General features: G+C 46.6%; 1 protein-coding gene across 2 annotated transcripts in view; it reads right to left on the bottom strand.

Moving 5' to 3' along the window:
* PLPP3 (phospholipid phosphatase 3) overlaps window positions 1-22,594 on the bottom strand; it is an 81,144-nt gene that overhangs the window by 13,020 nt on the left and 45,530 nt on the right. Inside the window, exons 3-5 of one of the 2 annotated variants that reach the window (XM_026007006.2) lie at window positions 11,606-11,886; window positions 11,088-11,145; window positions 182-358 (exon numbers count right to left, since the gene is read on the bottom strand). In XM_026007006.2, coding sequence (XP_025862791.1) covers window positions 182-358; window positions 11,088-11,145; window positions 11,606-11,886 — 516 coding nt within the window. The remainder of the gene's footprint in view (window positions 1-181; window positions 359-11,087; window positions 11,146-11,605; window positions 11,887-22,594) is intronic. The other variant, XM_072730823.1, reaches the window with a different exon arrangement.

Raw genomic sequence — 22,594 nt, 5'->3', positions numbered from 1 at the left:
GCTGGAAAGAAAGAGAAAATGTTTTCCTTTTATTGCAGGGGTCCTGGGGTGGGATGACTCTTTATACACCAAGCAGAGAAAAGGATCAAGAGCTCCCTAGCTTTGGTCACTGGGCCGGAAACATTTAACAAGCAAGCAGCCTGGGGCTTTGCTAGTGCACTGAGAACAAGATGCTACTCACTATGCAGCAGGCCACCAGGGCTCCTTGAGCAAATCCTGCCAGCACATCACTGGGATGGTGCTTGTGGTCGGACACACGCGACAGTCCTGTGTAAAAGGCCATCATGATCAAGGTGAACTGCAGGAGCGGCCGGAGCAGACGGGCCCCTCGCCAAGTGAAGCGGGCCTGCAGGTACAGCTGGAGAGAGGAGAGAAAACGAACAGACGCTCAGTGCGTTAGAACACCAGGCCGACACACACCGCGTTCCCGCGAGATGGAACCATCTGGACCTTAAGCGGCAGGTTGCACCCAAAGAGCATTCAACTGGGATGTGACCTCAAGCCTGTTACTGACACCTGGAGCCTTAGTTTCCATACAAAAAAAAAAAAAAGAAAAAAGAAAAAAAGAAAAAAAGTAAAAGAGGAGAAATGGAAAAGCTGAGGAATACCTTCAAGTCCACTGCCTGACACATACTAGACACTTCCTAAACGTTTGTCCCCTTCTTCTTCATGATTGAAGCCAATGAAAGAATGGTAAGCAGGGGAGGAAAGGTGTCTTTTCTGCAATCCGTGATGACTCACAAATGGCATCTGTGTGTCTCCCTGGAGACCTGGGCCGTCCAGTCCCTACACTACTTGCCGCTCAGGACTGTCTTGGAAATAAAAATGCAGGATTGATAAGAGAGGTATCAGGACAGTCACAAGGGAAGGTTCCTGCCTCAACAGGAAGCACCTCCACCCAAGAACATTTTTTTTTTTTTTTTAAGATTTTATCTTATTTATTCATGAGAGACACAGACAGAGGGGCAGAGACACAGGCAGAGGGAGAAGCAGGCTCCCTGCAGGGAGCCCAATGTGGGACTCGATCCCAGGACCGCAGGATCATACCTGGGCCAAAGGCAGACGCTCAACCACTGAGCCACTGGGGTGCCCCCAAAAAACAAATTTGTAAGTCACAACTCCAAACTCTGGATTTTGAGTTGGAATATAAGGAAACATAAAACCACCCGGACAATGCCGGAGAGCTTTCACACAGAGACTGACAGACACTGGACTGGGTGGAGTTCGAGAGTAACCTGAAGAAAAATGGAAGGAAAAAAAAAAACCACCTCTGGCCGAAGCAAAGAAGTTGAAATGACGTCAACTGAGCATTGTCCCTCAGAGTTATCTTACTGCAGTTTCCGTTCTAACCTCTGGGCACAACCTACTTCCCAGGTTCCTGTGGGAACTTGGGAAATGAGGGGGAAAAGGCAACGGGACAGGGGGAGCTTCCGACGACAAATCAAAGGCAGGCCCTGGGGAAGAAGGGGAGCAAGGGGCAGAGAGAGAGCGGAGGGAGGAGTTGAGGGCGAGGGCCCCAACTGGGACAGGGGCAGAGGTGGGACTCAGCCCTTCCTGAAACTGTCCTTTGACAGCTTCCTTCGGGCTCCCAGGAAGGAGCAAGCCAGTGGCTGGTCCTGAGGAGAAAAACGAGTGGAAGTTTCCGGAGCCACCCTTGCCAGGGTGGGCAGGTAGGAAGATTGCCTAGCCCTAAGTCCTCAACTACCTGGAAGACAATTTCGAAACCCAGGCCTGGACCACAGCAGACAACTTTATAATCGTTATGAAATTCTCTGAACTTTAGAATCATTATGAATTCTCTGAATGCATTCCTGGGCAATCTAAGAACAACAAATGAAGAATAATAACGAATGTGCTGATGTTGGCTGCTGAGTGATAAAGTTCAACAGTTTCTCATATGTAAAAAATAACCAGTTAAAAAATCCAAAAGAAGTAGAATCATCACAGCAACAAAGGTGATTACGTAAACCATAATTAGCTGTCAGAGAACCACGTAGGCCTCTAGGTAGGAAGGGATAGAAAGGACAATTTGAATAGACAGCGTTTTTATTTATAAACACTCTACTAAGGAGCTCACAAGTTGGTATGTACGTTCCATCAGATTCCTATGGACATCCTAAGAAGATTTAGAGAAAAACACCCAAAAGCAGTGATTCCAAAAAGCACCTAAAAGTCCTCAACTGTACAACTAGCCAGAAAACAAATAAGCCAGGCACTCCAATAGGTGCTAAGGACACAGAAATGGGAAGTTGTAACTGCTGCCCTACAGAGCATTCCCTAGTTGAGGGAATCCATGAACACATGCAGGTGCACTTACAGGTTTCCTAGGAATTATGGGAAACATTGGGGACCCAAGGCAAGGGCACTTGACTTGAATCCTAAAGATGAATATGCATTTGCTAAGAGTTGAGGGGATAGTGGTGAGGGGTGTGAGTTCCAGGCAGAGTGATGGCTTAGAAGCCAGGGCTCTGGAGAACCTCAGAGCTTTTTGTACAGCCAAAGAGGGTGTAAAGGTGGGGGGGGGGGGGGGCGGCTGATGAGCAACAGGGCTACAGAGGCAAAGAGGGGCCATTCATGTAGGGTGTAGCTGTCAAACTAAGGAATCTGGCTTTTACTTAGTAGGTCGGTCTTTCTCAAACCATACTCTGTAAGATTGTAAGGGTCTTTTAACCAAAGATGGTAAATTAGGCTCTATAGGAAATCCTTACTTTCATTACTGACCATCCTTAATTACATTTAGAGTATCTACTGAGTCACAACTGGGAAACGTTACTGTAAGCAAATGGTAAAAAATTAAAGGATTTTGGGGATCCCTGGGTGTCTCAGTGGTTTAGCACCTGCCTTTGGCCCTGGGCGTGAGACCTGGGATCGAGTCCCACGTCAGGCTCCCTGCATGGAGCCTGCTTCTCCTTCTGCCTGTGTCTCTGCCTCTCTCTCTCTCTCTCTCTCTCTCTGTCTCTCTCATGAATAAATAAAATCTTAAAAAAAAAAAATTAAAGGATTTTAAGCAAGGCCCTCAGTACTAGAAAAAATAACCTGCAGGTCAAAGGCTACCCCCTAGTTTCTGCAGAAATGAGCCAGTCATTGCAGAAGTGATTCTGTAATCATGAATCAAAAGATCCTTTCCTTCCAGGAGCGGGGATAGGATGATGCTGGTGTAGCTCCCACTTAACACAAGTCTCAGGGTAAAAGCAACAGTCCATTTGCATCATGCTTGCCATGATCTGGCCTTCCTCCAGCATTCTGGCCGTGGACGGGGGGACAGAAAGAACACCAGGTATTCATCGGAAAAATCTCACCGAGCCTTAGGTTTTCTCACACAAAATAATCCACAGATCCTCAGAAAATGCTGGTTCAAAATCCTCCAACTTTCCCCCACCCCTCCACACAGAGGGGTCAAGGGCCTTGGAAATCAGGGTGGGGCAGAGGAAGGGTGGGTTTCCCAACCGGACACGGCACACATCTCCCCTTCCATTGACTCAGATGCTTAAGGCTGGAGCTCGAGAAAAGAAAAAAATAAATACACAAGAGGAACTTGAAGAGGGAGGAAGAGACCAGTCATCAGACGAGCTTCAGGAAGGGAGTGCTTATGAATGGGAAAGGAGCAGGGGCCATGGGAAGAGAATCCCTCGGGGACTGGCTCCAGAGCACTGAAGCTTGCTCCTCTGATTCCATCAGCAACTGACACATTTAATCAAGCTCAAGGTCTCAGGATTGATCCTGGCATCTGCCCAACTGGGGCTTCAGGGAAAGCACAGCAGCAAGGGTAGCATGAATTTTGGGGTGAAGCAGCCCTGACTCCATTACTTCATAAGTGGGTGGTCCCTCAACTTCCCATCTGTGAAACAAGTACAAGAGGATCTCCCTCTCAAGGTTGCCAGGGTCAAATGAAACACTCAGGACCCAGCCTGGTGTAAGATGGGCACTCAAGGAGCTCTTCAGAAATCTGTGTCACCACCCTCTGCCTTGGTGAATGAGGTTTACTCAATGACTATGGTTGATTTCACCACCACAAGTTGATCACTAAAGCAAAAGATTGCAAAAGATCTTCCTCCTCGTGATTTGAGAAGCTGGTCCCAACATGTTTTGAGGTTGACCAAAGGATTTGATAGGTCCATCCATGCCCCACCAATCCTACAGCTAATTTGCTGGTTCATAGCCCAGTTCTCATGAGGTACTCCATACCAGAGGCTTGGGCCTCACCATACCAGAGGAACTTTCTGGAGCACCCTACTCCCTTGGAAACCTGAGCTGGGGACAGGACAAGGGGCAGGAGGCTGCATTCATCCCCATTCCACAGGAGGAAGCCACACTACTGACCACAGTGATACTGTGGCCCTTGTGCCGGACCAAGCAGTAAAGGAGACTCGCCCAGAAGCAGAGCCAGACTGACATCAGAAGGGCTGAATCACCTTGACCTCTCACAGAGGCCAACTGCCCTGAGGTCCCGTCTTTACTTCCTCATCTGTGTGAAGGTCTCCAGGCGGGCCAAACCCACTTCTAAGCATCAGCATGACATTGCAGAAAAGTGTCTGATTTGCAATCAGAGCAAAACTAAATTTGAATCTTTTCTCTGCTCCATGCCACCTGGAGGAGCCTGAACAAGTCACTCTGCTTCTCTCAATTTCTGCTGTCTCTTACATACTGAGATCTGTTCACTTAAGAAACAAACACCTGCCACGAGCATCTATTCTGCTCGAAATTGTGAAAGGCACAAACACGAATAAAGCAAGTTTTCCTCCCTGAAAAAAAAAAAAAAAAAAAAAAGAATACGCTAAAATGAAAGATTAAGTCATGTTCTCGTGCTAAGATGTTTTTTCTTCCAGTTGCTAAAAAACAAAACTGCTGATCATAGATAAAAGGGTTATAACAGAGAGCTATAGGCCTGCTTGCAAACCCCCACCCCAAAATGATGTATGTGAAAGTCCTGAGCACACAGAACTCACTCCATAAATGGAGTTCTCTTCTCCTTCCCGGTCAGTCCCAGCTTCAAAACTGGGGTCCCGTGGAATTCCAACAAAACCTCTTTAGAGACGTCTGGCTGAACTCAAGCTGGCTCCTCTGGTCTGAACCAGCAGTCAAAAGCAGGGTTGAGTCACACTGGGTTCTCCCTAAGTCATTTGTGTTTCATTACATGATTTGCATACTGGTGGAACAGGTCTGTACTGTCCTCTCACTTCATTTCCATTGCTCTTGGGACTCTCTGCTCCTAGTGAGAAGGAGGCTTTTGTCCTTCCTGAGGTCCCTGCCTGCTTTCTTCCTGGAAGTCTGTCCAGATCACTGACACCCACAGGGAGAAACTTTCTCCCTCCTCTCATCTCTGCCATGGCTCACGCTTGGCTCTGCTTCATGTGCCTGGTGACTCGTCCACGTGGTGCAAGAACTGAAATTTCTCTCTAGGAAGTTATTCAACTGCTTTCAGGACAAAAAAGAAAAAAAAAGAATGTTTAGTTGACTATTCTCGAATCTCCCTCAGAAGGGAGTCACCTCTTGTTTTCTGAGTCTTTCAGGGGGAGAAAAAGAAACTACCAGTTTGTCGAGCACCATTTCAGACACGGTGCCAGGCGCTTTACATGACCTTACCTGCAATTATCACAATCGTCCTGTTGGGGAGACACCACTGTGCCTAACATACAGATGAAGAGATCGAGGCTGAGAGGCCCAGTCACTTACTCAGGGTAATAGCCGTGATTTCCACTGAGTGAGGTGTGTGTGTCTTTTTCTAAGTGCAAGCTCTAATCACAGAACCCGGCTTCCTCGTAGGGAATCCGTGCTCTGCACACAGTGCTCTCTTGTACTGGACTTCTGTCTGAGGAGAAAAGCAACGTGGCTGTCGTGGGCTAAAGGACAGCCTATGGGGGACATCTGGAAACATGTGCTCCCACCATTCACCTGTCACATACTTTTATAAGGCCCATGTCTAAAATCAAGTGTGTAGTTTTCTAAAGAGTGAGAGTATTATAAATCCCTGACCCAACTGTAAGCTAAGGAGAGCCTCGGAACCATGCAGTCAGTGCACCTCGGGGTGGAGTTAATAGCCCTCCCCTCTGGGCCCTGAGCCTCAGTCTACTTGAATCAGACACCTCATCCACCTATTCTGAAACTATTTACTTTTCAGGCTTTCCACACCAAAAAGGACATCGTCCGAGTCCCCAGATGCTCACACATGGTCTTACTGCTAGATGGGGCACCTGGGTGGCTCAGTGGTTGAGCGTCTGCCTTCGGCTCAGCTTGTGATCCCAGGGTCCTGGGGCCTACTTCTCCCTCTGCCTATGTCTCTGCCTCTCTCTGTGTCTCTCACAAATAAGTAAATAAAATCTTAAAAAAAAAAAAAAAAAGAAAAGAAAGAAAAAAGAAACTGCCGGATGGATGGACAAATGTACGAATGGGTGGATGGATGGATACAGGTGGGGGAAAACATCTGATATGGTGGTTTATTCCCCATAGAAACAACAATCTTGTCCCTGCAAGGGGTTTCACCAGACACTGCCTAGATCTGTGGGCATGTCTCATGGGTGTACCAGACCCCACTGCTCCAGGATTCTAAACATATTGAACAAAACCTCAATGACTAACAACCACAGGCCAGAGAACATGACTGTCAGAGGACAAACCGCTTCCCTGTTTCCTTGGGATTCAACCCTTTGACACACAGACACTTCTCACAGGCACCCCAGGAAAGAGTCAATATGTCAACAGTGCAGCAAAGAGGCATCAAAGGCCATCCCTACGCCATCCAGGTCCTTTACGATCTACCAGTGTAGGAGGAGGGGATGAATAAAATCCTGACTGGAGTGGAGAGGAGCATGGCTTGGGAATGTAGAAGACCTGGGATTGAGTCATCCATTCATTTGTTCATTCATTCACTCATCAAATATTCATTTCAACCTTAACTAAGCTTCAGACACTGTTTGGGACAGTGGAATACGGTAGTGAAACAAGAGACAAAAACGTCTCCCTGGTGAAGCTTACAATTTATCTAGTTGAGATAGAAACAAAGAAGTGAATATAGATGTCAGATGGTGAGAAATTGGGCGGGGGCGAAGGGGGTGGTGGTTAACGCTGCAAAGGGAGTCAAGGAGTACCACGGGAGAGGCCAGGGAAGGATTCTCTGACAAAGCACCCTGAAGGAGGCACTGAGGCAAGGTGCTCGGTACTTGTTCGCAGAGGGAGGCACAGCAGCAAGGCAAAGGCCTTGCCACCAACTTGCTGCTGCTTGATCTGAGCTGCAGGAGGAGGGGCTGGGGCGGCTGGTCCTGAAGGTCCTCCCAGCTCTCACTGCACCCTCCACCCCCTGCTTCATCCCAGCCATCACAATTGGACTGAACTGAACACCTGCAGCTCACAAATCACTGTCCCCCTTTTCACCTGAACACAGGCAGTTCTTCCAATCAGCCCATCTGTACCCTACGGGCAGCCTTCCCCAGCTTCTGCCGCCCTCCACTCCAGGCCGGCTTGTGTGCCACAACTCTAAGCTTCTGTAGAACCTATACCCACCCACCCACCCCCGCTCCCCAGCCCCAGCACAGTGTACCAAACTGCTGTCCTTGTCTACTTGCTTCCCTACACTGAACTCCCCAAGGGCTGTGCCCGTGACTTACCAATGTCTAGAACCCTACGCCTAGCATGCTGTCCCGTCTATCACAGTCACCCATTATATATTTGCTGATCTGTCGAATGTTGAACCCACGTTGAGCTCCTCTGAGGGCAGGGCCCAGGTCTGATTTATGTTGGCAGCCCTGGGAGGTAGCAGAGTGCCTGGCACAACAGAAGAAACACCAGGTATGCCACACAGATTGGTGCCTACGCTGGTGTTGGCATTTTATTCCAAAAAGCCAAGTCATCCTCGATCCCTGACTGTGGAGGTACAGGACCTGTCCAGATGTGGTTCTCTAGGGTTTAGAGCAGGACTCAGGGTTAGAAAAGTATCACGTATGCTTATATACGCTGTGGGTTTTTCTTATTAGAATCTGCATTAATCACTAACATGCCTTACCCTCATCTGTTAGCTTCTATACCCAGAGATAATGTGGTGTTTGCGGCATGGTTTTTTTCCAAGCCAACCATTTTACAAATCAAAACCTAATATGGAGTGTCCTTCAAAGACATGGGAGGCTTCAGATGGCAGCTGCTGCCCACGGGCCTGGAGTAGGGGTGGCTGCTGCTTCCCATCCTCACTCCCTCTTTGAATGCCAAGGTAATGAGGGCATAAGTCTGTCCCTGAGGATTCCCAGCTTTTCTATAGTGCTTTGGGTAGTTCAAACTTCTTCCAAATAGAACCACAGAGATTGAGAAATAAGTAGACACCATCTAATTCTACTCTTTTCATTTGACAGATGGAGAAAGTAGGGTCTAGGGATGAAAAGCACCAGCAATCCTGCAAAAGAGACATTATCTACACTTTATAGAGGAGTATACCGAGGACAAAGCTTAAGTAAGCAACTCCTGGTTCCAGAGCTAATCATGACAGGGTACAATCATCCAGGCCTGCCAGACCCTGAGGGCAAACTGGCTACATCCAACTGGTTCAAAGGTGATTGTCCCCAAGGCCCCAGGGGGAGGCCAGGGTCTCCTTCTGCCCACTTCTACTTCCTGAAGCTCAACAGAAAAGCACTGGGGGATGGGCAGAGGGCTGTTCAGATTGCAGCATTTCCCTCTGACCCTAAGAGGCAGCCACAGTGCTCTACCTTGCTCTAGAAAGCTTTGCAAATTGGACATTCGGAAGGTTGGGATTTCTGTGTAGCATCACGGAGAAATGAGCCTTGGCAAAGAGCACTATCCATATACCCTTGGAATTTAGCCTCAGGGGTTGTTGTTGTTGTTTTTAGGGCAAGATAACCTTAGAGCTAAAAATAGAGCCTTCCATTTATATGTCGTCTACATGGGTATCGGTGAGTTGTGAATGTTAAAATATGTGTACGTTTGCAAGCCTTCTTTAGTGTGTGGTGTGTACAGTAAGATGTTATGGAATCGGAGGTCAAGGAGACTCTTCTTTTTCTCCCTCTCTCTTCCCTGCCTCTTTTTCTTCCTTCTTTCCAGAAACACAAGGCACTGTAATTTTTTCCTCCCTCAAAGATGCAAACAAACATTAGGTTGGAATCTACCCCCTCACTCCTCACCCCTGCAGAGAAGGCCTCTCTGGCTGTAATCACAGCTGGTGGGTGGTGGAGGGGGGGGCAAGGAGGGCATCTCATCCACTAAAGCAGACCTGAAGAAAGGCAAGTTGCCTTCAGGTGAAATGGAAATTAGAGTTGGGAACTTATATTCCTTAATTTATCCTGGCGAGGTTGTTTCTGTGTTTTGAAGAGCAGTACCATGAAAAGAACAGACAGTGATCCTGGTGTCATCAGGGCAAAGACCAGCCTTCAAATCCATTTTCTCCCTTTTACTGGAGATGGAACTTCTACTACTAAAATTCTTAAGATTTGGGTTGGTTGGTTGGTTTTCAACCGAAAACGAGGTAATGGAAATGCATCTCATGGAGTTACTGAGAGATAGGAATGCTGTGGTGTGAGCTTGCCCCAGTGCCTGGCGCACAGAAGGCACCAGAAACATGTCAGCACCTTTATCTTCTGGGCGGCTGTAGAGCACACAGGGCGCAGAGTTGGTTTCAAAATTACCCCATATTTTTCTCTTGGAAGAAAATGAAGGAATAGGAGAAAAATGAATACAGACCCACTCCTCCAAGCACCTTTGCAAAGCACTGAAATTACATTTGTAAAATTGCTTCCAGACTTGCGTAAAATATGAAAAAATGAAATAGGAAACTAAGTATTTTCGCTAAATGAGCTTTCTAAAAGCAAAGCAAAAGCATAACAACAACAACAAATGAAGAAAGGAGGGGAGCACGATGCATGATGACGTAAAATCCACCTTTGAGGTTTTCACAGGTTGGGGCCCACGTTTCAGCTCTGTATCCCAGGTAATGGGAAGCCCGGAAGCCTCCGGGCTTGGAAAGGATTGCGAGGGAAAACAAAACAATACAAAACAGAAAAAACCTTCTGCTAGTTTTTCCAAATCCTAATTATGTTTTTTAAATAAGTCAAAATCAAAACGTTCTTTCTGCAAACAGCTTATGCTCCCCTGAGCTACGTCTGACCTCTCAGCGCCTTCTTGCTCTTCATCAAAGGGGCCGAAAGCAGGAAGTGCCTTGGCACAGGGACCTCATTCAAGAGGAGAGGAGAGGCAGGGGACCGTATTTAACTCACAAAGAGAAACAGACCGGCTGCTGTCTGTGCAGCAGCTGGAGAGGAGCGGGGCGTGCTGCCTACACTGCCCCAGAGCCTCTAGAAGTCAGAGCAGACATGGCCATGGGAAGGGCAACATGGGGGTTCACATCGTGGCCCCACCACTAGCTGAGGGACCCCCCCTCAACATGCTGCTAGGCCTCCCTGGGCCTTGGTCTCTGGATCCAAGCAGCAGGGATACACATCTCGTACTTCACCATGTTATTATGAGATCACGTGTGCTCATGGAGATAGAATTATTCTATAAAACTTGAAATTACTCTATGTAGTCAGATAATAATAATTTTTAAAGCCTTTCCCTCAGTAGGGGATGGAGAAAGACTGGGACTGGCATGGTGACACCACAAGAAATCTGATGACAGGCCTTGGATTTGAGCCATCGTGCCAGTATCTGTATAAATTTTGATAGTTCGCTTAAATCCTCTAAGCCTTACTTAGTAATCCTTTCCCACAGAAGAGATAATATTACTTATAACCTAGGGTGCCTGTAAGGGTCAACGGAGTTAAATGGATGTTCAGGTAACAGTACTTGTTACCCTAAAATGTGACAAGTGTATTCATCAGTTTATAATTTCAAAAATGGGTACATGACCCTTATCAAATAGCCATGATAAATATTAATTTTATTTGAAAAATGGGGAAAAAAACCTAGAAAGTAAAATAACTTCTACTGACGCCATGGCAGCGCTCAAAACAGAACCTAATTTTTCTAGCTAACTTCTCTTTCAAGGATTTCACAATGAAGTCTATCCCTAACCATACTGAGTGCTCTCTGCACAGAAGAGATGTAAGGTGGGGCTGGACGCTGTACTCCATTGGAATCAGAAGGAAGGTACTTACCACCAAATACAGCATAGTGTACATGGAGAAGGAGGCGTGGCCAGAGAAGAAGGATTTCCTGCAAGAGCAAGAGAGGGCCATGAAAGGGCCATATTCACATCCCTGATACATGTCTGCCTGTCTGTCTTTCCTCCCTAGACTGTGACCTTGAGAGCAGCACTATCTTGTTTGGTTTTGCATCTTTGGTAGTGCTTTGGACACATTGTCTAGAACATAGCAGCCACCGATGGATGCATGAGTAAGCAGATGGATGGATGGATGGATGGATGGATGGATGGACGGACGGACGGACGGATGGACTTACTGGTGTTCAACCATGATTGTTTATTTATCTATGTATCTAAATCATTTGATCCCAAGTTCCTTAAGAATAGGGGCTATGTCTTATTCACCCCTTGAAACCAAAGCCTATTATTGAGCCTGTTACCTCATATAGTAGGTGCCTCATAAAGTAAATGCTCTCTGAACTGCCTGCGTCAAAGCTGTGCACACTGTGGCCACGGCAGGTGGTGACTCACCTGGCCTCCTGGACTTTGCTGTCATCACCTCTGCATTTGTAGTTTTGGATGTAGCCCTCGGAGCAGTTGATCTGGCTGAAATCAGGGTTGCAGACGTTCAAGAAGTGAGGACGCAGGCGCCCTATGGAAACTTTGGCAATGTCTGTGAAGGACTGGCTGATGGCACAGCCAAAGAGGAAGCAGCCCACCTGCTTATAGAGGGCCGCCACGTAGGGATTCTGAATCGTTGACCGGGACTTCTCCTTCAGGTAGTATATACGATAGAACTCCCCAGTGATGATCTGAAAGGAAACCCACATGGGAATTAGGCAGTATCCATCAGAACTGATGTTGTAAAGGATATTTAGCAACGACATAAGGGAATGTTCTTATATGTAAATGCACGCTGTAATCTAGAAAATCTCAATTTTCTATTTGAAAAATATACGGACAGAAATATTCATGGGAGGAAACATCAGAGGGCTAACATGGTCATTTTCTCCTTTTTAAAAAAGTCCCACATGGCCAAATAGTACCTTTGTAACAACAAAAATATACAATCGAATATATTTGTTTGTAAATATATATAATGTTAAAAATATATATAAATATTCTATATAATAGTTCAACGTATTTTTTTAAACCAAGAAGGAGACAAATAAAGATCCAGATATAGAGGGACACCTGGGTGGCTCAGTGGTTGGGCATCTGCCTTCAGCCCAGGGTGTGATCCTGGAGTCCCAGGATCGAGTCCCACATCGGGCTCCCTGCAAGGAGCCTGCTTCTCCCTCTGCCTATGTCTCTGCCTCTCTCTCGGTCTCTCATGAAAAAATAAATAAAATCTTAAAAAAAATCCAGATACAGAAAAATATTAGATGAACGTTCAATCAAGGACATGGGTAAGCGTGGCCAGGACGTCAGAGGATCTGAGCCAATCTCAGGGTTCTGGGCTTCAGAGTCAGGGATCACCAGCCTTGTGTTAATACTGAGCCATGGTGGGGGTTTCTGTAGGAGGGTGAATGCCTAATACTATGTTTTGGGTTTTAGTCCCAGCTCTGCCACCTGCGCGGTGTCCCTCAGCCATGATGAGCTCTCCAAGCTTATTTCCTTCTCCACAAAAGGAGGCTGCACCCCCTGTGGAGTCGTTGGCTTAAATCTGGTAACATGGATGGGAAATGGCCTGGGTCATAGAAAGTGATTCTTTCATTTTCTTTCTTAGAAAAATGCTGTGATGAGGACACTAGCCTACAAACCACAGAACTTTTAGCACAATGCCCTCCGGTGTGCAACTTTCCAAATCTGCGGGCATCATCTCCCATCTCCTCTAGCCTAAAGGACAGCCAGTGAGTCTCGGGCTTTCCTACCCTTCCTCCAGCCCAAGGTGTTCACTCCTAACACTTAAGGGAGGTTTCTCACTCCTGGGAAAAGAAAAGCCACCAGTTACTGATTACCCACTGCATCCCAGGTGGTGTCCCGTGGGCTTTATTTCATGAAATCCTGACAACGACCATGAGAGAAGTATGGCTAAAGCTCAGCCAGGGGAAGCAGCTCAACACAAACTGCCCTTGTTTTACATTAAGAACGGGAGCCCCACTTGTCCTCCGTAAGGCAAATGCCTGTGATACCTACACAGCAGAGGACCGATTCCGCTTTGGTCATGCCCAACTACACAGCCGGCTGCTCTGGTCTTAACTCCACAGCACAGCCCCGGCCACTTCCTGACTGTAACCACAGTCCAGGGATAGCCACGTTCAACTTATCACGCGACACAAACCTCCTTTAACAGCTCCTCACAGGGCAGAACGATGAGCCACACTTGCTTTCAGGGAGTACAGAGCGTGTTCACAACCACAAGGGAAAGCAATAGACTGACATATCTGGCACTCCTTTTCAAAGTCTCCCATTACTTTTTTTTTCAGCTGGGGAAGGGGTCAAGGCATGGGGTCTGATCCAAGTTCTCAAGGGCTCCTAACTCTGAGGGGTCGCTGGGATGGCCAGGGGGAAGGGAGATGCCAACTGGGCCCAGGGGCCAACAGGTGTGGCAGTGAGAAGAGCCACTGGCCCTGCTACTTGTTTGTGCAGCGATTCTGTGTTTATAAAGACTTGATTATTTCTAAGTTGCTACACTTTGGTTCCCAAATCACGCTGATTGTGATTCTCCACTAGAGAGAGATGGTCAGAGGTCAGTGCAGTGCAAAATCCTGGCTTAGCTCTCCTCTGGAAGAGCAGGATTAATACCTTACCTGGCAGACGTGCTCAGAGACTACTGGCTGAATGAGGGAATGAAAGGGAGCAGGACCATAGTCTTCACGTTGTTTTATTACAAAACTGGAAATATCCCCTAAATATTACCAAAAGTCCTCCGATAACATGTTGCAGAGATTAAAACTTGAGAAGCATAGCAAGTCAGAAATGAAAGGGTCCATTATACATGGAAGAAACTGAGGTCCAAATTAACTCGCAACGAAAGACTGCACCCAGGTGTTCTAGCTCCCCACCCAGCATTCTTTCCTACCATTCCTGGTCTAATTCCCCTTTGAACCTGTTTATACTCTTACCCTGTGTAACCTTACAGGCTAACAGCTTCCAGATGTTCACTACCACCATCATGCCCTTTCTTCTTTATTTATAAATCATACTCGCATGGCTTTGGATGCAAGGCAAGGAACACTCATTGAGGTGTCAGTGGCCAGGGTTCAAGTCCCTACTCATTGAGTGAATTTGAGATAAGCCAGTGTCTCCATCTACAAAATGAGGGTGCTAGACTCCTTCATTTATCACTACATAATTACAATGACATTTATTTTCAACTCTCCTGCGCTACTTCCACCACTAGCCTTCCAACCAAGCAAAGGTAATGAGCAATAGCAGAGGAAAGTACTTCCTCTGAGATGATGCCAAGGGCATGGGGCAGAACCAAGGTCCTTGGATGGTTCCTGAGATCCTCGAACCACACCACTGCCACAAATTAAGAAACTCTACACTGGCTTGGCTTAAGCCTGACTTCCTATTTGATGCTGAAAAAGAACACGTGGCTTTTCACTGCAAATCAGCATCTCATACATGAATTTACTGATTAATCTCAGGCAAGTCACCTCTGGGCTCCAGCCACCTTAGGGAGAAAGGATTTGGTTACAACCCAAGGGCTCCTTTACAGCCCTAACATCCCTTCATCCTAAAACTTCGGTTTCAGTCCCACAGGCATGCACACAGCAAACTGCCAGTTAAAATGCCTCCTCCTCTCACAAAAGGCAAAAGCAGTAAAGGAGGCATTTCATGGCACCTCAAATTCCTAATAACAAAGCTATTGGGATCCCTGGGTGGCGCAGCGGTTTGGCGCCTGCCTTTGGCCCAGGGCGCGATCCTGGAGATCCGGGATCGAATCCCACATCAGGCTCCCGGTGCATGGAGCCTGCTTCTCCCTCTGCCTGTATCTCTGCCTCTCTCTCTCTCTCTCTGTGTGACTATCATAAATAAATAAAAAAATTAAAAAAAAAAACAAAGCTATTAAGAGCAGCAACCTTGTACATTTCTTTCATACTTTACGGTTCCATTTGACCTGTGACTCTATGAAGAACCGATACCCACTGTACAGCTGAGGATGGTAAGGCACTGAGGGATAGGTACTTGCCTGAGGAGCTGAGGCTTCTAAGTGACAGAGCTAAAAGTAGAGCCCAGATATGCGGATTTTTAAGCCTCACAACAGACTACATGGACAGAATTTTTGTTAAAGATCTTCCCTGGCTTACGATGGTGTTACCTCCTGATAACGCATCCTAAGTGGAAAATATCGTTAATTCAAAAATGCATCGAATACACCTGACCTACTACTGAACATCATAGCTTCGCCTAGCCTACCTTATACATGCTCAACACACTTATGTTAGCCTACAGTTGGGCACCATCAATGGCCACAAAGCCTATTTTACAAGTAATTGTAGAAGAGCTCATGTAATTTATTGACTACTGCACCGGAGGTGAGAATGGTTGCATGGGTACAGAATGGTGTAAGCATATGGGCTGTCTACCCTCGTCATCACAGGGCTTGACTGGCAGCCGTGGCTCACTGCTGCTGTCGCCCAGCATCACGAGAAAGCACTATACTGCACATCGTTAGCCCAGGGGAAAAAAAAATCAAAATTCAAAATCAAACTATGACTTCTACTGAATGTGTATTGCTTGTGCACCACCCTAAAGTCGAAAAATCTGTCAAACCACCAGAAGTTGGGGATCAGCCGTACTTCTATCATTATTAAAAACGATTTCCACCCCAGAATAGCAAATGCATATTTTCAAGGACAGGGCCAGGCTGAAGCCATTTAGCAGACACATGACTCCAGGACCACATGGCTTCTGGGGCAGCCCTGACAGATCTTGCAGTTAATGAGCAACAAATTATGTATTTTCTCTATCCCCTCGTACAGAAGGGTCGGGGAGTCGACAACACAGCCATAAATCATCATTATGAACCAGCCGGACTTGGCTTCTTGTAATCCTAACCCTTAAAAGACCATTGAATGAAATTTGGGCTGGGACAGGCAGTCCGAATACCTCACCTCTGCCGAAGAGGCGAAGGCTTAAATTGTTCTCTGACACGCTACACACCTAACTCTGGAGTTCCAGATTTACTGCTTTCGGACCTTATTCATTACTCACAATGTTTTTATTCCTAGGTAATAAAATAAGCTCTTCCCTCCCCCTACAAAGGCTCGGTCCCCACCCCCGACTCCAGCCCCTGGAGCCCTCATTTCTGCTTCAGTCAGCAAGGTTGTGATATGCCCAGAAGAATGCCTTCAATGTTGATCCCTTTCTGAAGCAGCAAGCAGCAGATTCAGAGGGGAATGGCAAGCTGCCAGGCAGCAGAGGAGACTTCTCCCCTACCTGCCTTTTAAAGCACTTGGCACAGAACCTGGAAACTAATAAAGCAGGAAAGCATTGCAATTAAGCTACAAGGGGACAGAAAGAGATCATTCCCTGCCTGAGAACGGTAACAGTTTGTCCCCAGCTCCAGGACAGCTCCTCTCTGTCTATCCTTTCTGGCGTAAAAGAGCTCCACTGCACACACGTTCACAAATACCAATGTGTTCCGCAGAGGAACTTTGGAGAACATTGACTTTTTGGAAAGGAGGGAGGACAGGGTGGTCAAAGAGGCACTGACTTTGGAGCCAGATAAAGCTCGGTCTGAACCCCATCTCTTACCTTAGTCAAGGGACTTCACCTCTCTGGCCTTGGGTCTCCTCATCTATAAAAGCAAGATTAATGACATCTCCCTGGTAGGATCGCCAAGGGATACCACAGGTGATATGTCCCATGCCTGGCACCTAGAAGCAGAGCCCTCCAAAAGTTAGTTTCTTCCCCCTCTTTCCCTTAGAGAAGAGGAAAGAAAAAATTAACACCTGTTTGTAGAAAATATATTTTCTAAGATCCTCCCAAAAGCTCCTTGGAAAAGAACATTACAAATTGAAGAGTTTGGAAGCACCACCCCTCCAGAGTTGAATGAGAAAATATGTGTATGGATAGAGTAGTTCTGACCATTTCATCTATAGGATCCTTTTATCAGGGGAACAAACAGGAAAGAAGTCTAAATCCCAGGCAGCCAAGGAAAGGCTCCTGTACTGTGTGTCATTTGTCATGTTCCACTCTTTATATAAATTATCCCAAGAAAAGTTAAGACTTTTGCGCAGTGTCCCAACAATCCCTTTTAGAGACTGCTGAGTTTGAAGAGTTGGAAGGACAAACTTCCCTATTTTCTGATCTGCTTGAATAATATTTGTGTAGTACTTTACACCTTACAACTCATTTTTCACATCCACTACATTATCTGCTTCTTAAAATGCCCTATGAATTACGAAATTATTATCACCACTTTCTAGGTTAAGTATGAGGAAGGCCAGAGAACCATCCTTGGTCAGAAATTCGGTGAAGGCAGGGCTGTTCTGGCAGCCTGGACTTTGTTCTGCTTCTTGTACCCTGTCCCACAGCATCAAGCCGGCTCTCTCTTAGAAGTCCTAACAGGCAGCAGGATCTGTGAGGCCAGTGAGACGGATGCTCCTAGAGCACCTGGTAAGGTGGCATATTCTTTGCAGGCATTTGCACACCTCAGATCCTGGTGCCAAGCTGTTCTTCTACATCTCTATTTATCCATTTATGCGGACTAATGAACTTCTTGCTGTCCAGAATAGATTCAGCCAACACACACTGGATGATGGACAATAAAGGAGGGAGAATCATTTTTCTCAGTCCCAAGCGAAAGGAAAAATGTAATGTATCTGGGTCCTGCTTCTAAGGATGGAGACAGAGTATATTTTCTTTGAAGCTGGATGGTCCATCTAGGACAAGAGAATGCAGTATCTTTAGTGACTAGAAATAATTGATGAGAAATTTAATCTTTGCTGCTTGTCCCGCTTGGTTGTCTTCAGCCTCTTGGCAGGAGATCAGTGCCTTGCAGACTGGGAGAGGCCATGAGGACAGAGCTCTATCCAAGGCCACCAGTGGAGTTCCTGGCTCTGTGGATAAGTCAAAACTCCAATATCGAGAATATAGGCAGCAAAGAGGCTAGAGAGAACCTGGTCATGGCTGAAATGAGTGGTGGTAGCTGCCTAAAGCCCATAAGCTTTATGAAGAAGGCAGTCTGAAGCATGAAACATCATTATTTCCCCAAACATCGGGGACTCGCAGCCACAGGACTCCTAGAGGACTAGCTCTGTCTGTCTGTGCAAGGGTCTCCTCAATGTATTTTCTGCAGTACTGCCTGCTGCCCATCTCTTACTCTTGACACTGAGTTCCCTAAACTGCCTCAATATCACATCACTGTGCTTTTCTTCCTATTTCTCAAACACCTTTCTCCTTCCAGTGGACCCCCTTCAGAGTTCTACCAAGATAAATGTGAGTCTTCCTGGGGATGAAGTCTTGCCTTTCTGGTGTGATCTCTGCTGCTTCAACAGTCTGAATTATTACCTCTGTGAAGATGACCACCCATCTTCTCAGAATGGGGCATCTCTCTCTCTCTTTCTCGCGCTCTCTCTCTCTCATTTCAACTTACCCCTTATTCCAATCAGTCATCTTCCCATCTTCTGCCAAGTTTCCCAACTAGCTATCAACCAGTGACACTAGCATGTCAACCTAACCCAGTCTCAGACCATACTCATTCCAACTTCTGTCTCAAACCTCACCACTCTTCCCTTCATCTCTGTTCGAGTCACCACCATAGAGCTGCAAGGACATGACCCTATGGATTCCTCGCCTCCTTATCCCACCGTCATCTAATTCTGGTCATCCTACTTCCACAAGCTGTCTGTCATCCATCTCTCCCCATCGTATCCCCTTGAATTATCCCTACCAAGATTCAGGCCTCATCCTCACCCTGGCTGCAAAACTGATGAAGCTGGCTTCACATACTTTCACCAATCTCTAGCCAATTAATCTGGGTAAAAATTCCTCACCAGTCAAGGAATTTCAGGATCTCACTGTGATCTTTTTCTCCCTTATCTCTATCTACTTCCTGATACTCTCTTTCTCCAGCCAAACAGGTTTGCTTTACATTTCCTGAAAACACTCCATTGTTTCAGCCTCTCATCCCTGAAGCAACCCCTTCTGCCTGGAAAGCCAGGCTATCCGATGATAAAAGTCCTATGCGCCCTTCAAAATAGACTCCTAGTGTCAACTCGTGGACGGGGTTAAAGTTCTGGCTCTTTTAACTTATGGGTCCTAGATGACTGAGTGCTGTAACTCTCAGTTCCCTTATGTGTAAAGAGAGGATGATGCCAGTACCAAGAGCTCCAGGGCCATTGTGATAATTAACTGGACTAGTACTTGATGCATGATGACAATGGCAAGAATGATGAAATCTTCACCAATGAAAATAAAACTTCAGTGGTCTTCTGAATTCCCATAGCAGCACTTCATTTATATCTCATCCTGTCCACTGCCTTTGGCCTATTTTGTCCTTGAAGCTCTCAGCTCTGGCTCCCCTCATGTTCTCTGACCAACTTCTCAGTCTGCCTGAGAATAATCAGTCATTCTTGTGTTTAGACCATCAGCTCCCAGGGTAGTACTTGTGTCTTCTATACCAGCTGTAGGCTGAGGAATCTACCACAATGTCTGCTTGTTCTAAAGGAGGCCTCACCAAGCAGCCACCTACAGCAAGCTACTGCCTTCTGCAAAACCCACTTCATACAAAACACTACTGCACACTGCCGATCTTAGGATCCTTGCCCGTCATCTGCCCAGTGGCCTAAATGTTTTGCGCTCGTCCATACGCTGAGCTCTCCAAAGAAGCCCAGAAACTACAAGTCTTTATAGCTCATGAAATAAAGAGCACTCTGCATAGCACCTAGCACAGAACAGGCCTTCAACACATGTCAGTTCAAGCACTGGGCTTTGAAGCCGGAGAGCCCTGGGTTTTAACTCCTGCTCCCTCACCTTCACTACACAGAGAGTAACCTTGCACTAGCCACTTCTCCCTCATAAGCCTCCTCACCCTCTCTCATTTGTAAAACAAGGTAAATAATACCTACCTCATCCAATTGTTAAAGAGGATTTAAGATAAGGCATTAGTCTCCTCCCACCCCATTAGATAGCTTGTAAATGTTATCAGATTCTCTACTCCATTCCCTAATATACACTGACTCACAGAATGGATTTCTCAGCCTCCAGAGCATTATCACTTAAAATGGATAAAGTAAGAACCATTTTCATACTGGATACATTTTCCAAGTAGTCATTAAGCCCTCAGAGCTACATAGAACTGAGAGGAACTGCTGCAGCTCTTTCTTCTCCCAGGGGCTGGATGTCTTTGTGTGTGTGTGTGTGTGTGTGTGTGTGTGTGTGTGTGACCTAGATCCTAATCCCAAAGCCTGTGTTTTAAAATGGCAAATAGATGCCCCCTCCCTCCATCCCCTCGGGGATAAGAAGGTCTCAGAAGAACTCTGTGGCCATTTGATCAGGGAACGGCACAGTTGAAGGATTCATGTGGCCCCTCTCTGTGGGTGGTCCTGGTAATTGCACAGATGTAGTGGATTGTAAACTGGGGGACGGGGTCTCCTACCAAGGCACCACTGGGCCAGCCCCACTTCACTTTTTTTCAGAGTTGAAAACTGGCCTAACCTTTAATGAGGAGGTAATCTTGGGGAACCTTGTTTTCTTGGCAGTGCTCTCTCAGATAAAGGGGGCTGGGGCCGGGGGGGTTGAGGAGGAAGTAATGAAGTCCAGATGTGGGCACACTGAAGCCCGATCCTGAATAAACAAGCCTTGGAGGTATTAAGCTCTTCTTGTCTCTCCAGCAAGAAATCTGCGTGTGCTACACAGCATGGTCCCATGTGCACCATGGACCCTATTTAAGATCTTAGGGAAGCAAATGGGATACGTTTCCCTGCCGCGTAGGTCCTCTGACATCTCCTGGCCTAACGCTTTTGATTTTCTGCCCAAACTGTATGGCTTGTGATTCTTACAAATACATATTGAGCACCCCAGTCTGTGCCTTGCACTCGCAATTCAAAATCAGACCAGACAGGTCCCCGGCCCTGCTGCAGCTCACGGAGTAACTGAAAAACACATAAGCAAAAAGACAGGGCAGTTCCACACAGTAACTGCAAAGTCAGAGGTGGGCCCAGGGAAGGTAGGGCCCTTCGGAAGGTAGGGGAGGAGGCAACCAAGGAATGTTTCCTGGAGAGAGAGAGGTCTGCTGGGGTTTATTTAGTACCTACCACGGGCAAGAGGAAAAGCCTGGTCTCAGCCTTCTAGGAACCTGTTATCTGACTGGGGAGACAAGAGCCGGACACAGATCATGTTGCCAGGACAGAAGTATGGAAGGTACTATTTGTCTGCTTGAGATGAAACTAGGACAGAGGTGTACCACCGGGTCCCCAGCACCTGCTACCTCCGAGGTGCTTGATAAGTCATTGTGAAAGGCAGGCAGGAAGGCTTTACAAGGCAGCAGTGGTGCCATTATTGAGGAGGAAAAAAAAAAAAAAAGAAAGAAAAAAGAAAAGCCTTGCCTTTGAATCAGAGGACCCCTCGTCTGGCCCTGCCACTAATTAGTTATGGGAAAGTCACTTAATATCCTTGATCCTATTGCCTTAGCTATAACAATCCACCTCCCAGAATCACCACCAGGTGCAAGTCAGGGAATGTGCACATGACGCAGACTTTGTTGACTGCAGGACACGAGGGAAATGAAAAGGATGATTCTTGCCGATGACACACATAATGTCACTTGACATGACCTCTAGAAAAAAAGCCTACAGGGTTTGTGAGCTCCTGTCACCAATTAACAGAAAAGGTACGGTTCTTTTCCAAGGGGTGGGGCAATGAATGAGCACAAAAGTTAGGGACATGAACCTGAACCAGATGATGCCGAAGCCTGAGCTTCTTCTCTAGTTAGGAATATTTATTATGAAGTTACATTCAACAGATCTTTGAGAAGTAGAACTTATATGGCCAGAGGGAGAAGGGGATGCACCCATAACTCATCCACACTTCAACTCCTAGATATTAAGAATCTATATAAACCACTTTCAGGGGCTGACCAAGGCAAGCACTGAGCCCGTGTTTATTTGAAATGAATACTACACATTTTTTCCATATTAAAATCTTCACCCATAATACTCTTCACAGTCCAGTATAAGGCAAAGTGAGTGGAGGCTAGGTAGGGGGTGATACTTTACTGGTTCTGCTCCTAATCTCACTGCTGCTAGAGTCATTAAACCTTTACAAGGCAGGATAGGAACCACTGCTTTGTGGATTTGGAAAGAATTCCTATTATGCTATAATTCCAGAATCTGAGATACAGCTGAAAAAGAAGTCAAAACGACTAGATTTTTCCATATCTCCTGCCATAGAAAGGTGTCTGCTTTCTCCATAACTTCTGATGATCTGCATATCCACATCACATTCTAAACGGCCCCAGCACCCCACTCCTTTGTTGTGGGGACGCTCAAACCAGAGCAAGGGTATCCACATCGGGCAAGGCTTCGCTTGCTGTTTTAAACAAACTTGAGGTCGGCAGGAGAA

This window comes from Vulpes vulpes, chromosome 12, assembly GCF_048418805.1.
Source record: "Vulpes vulpes isolate BD-2025 chromosome 12, VulVul3, whole genome shotgun sequence".
Classification (NCBI taxonomy): domain Eukaryota; kingdom Metazoa; phylum Chordata; class Mammalia; order Carnivora; family Canidae; genus Vulpes; species Vulpes vulpes.
The sequence above is the reverse complement of the archived record's forward strand: the minus strand, read 5'-3'. Positions and strand labels throughout refer to the sequence as shown.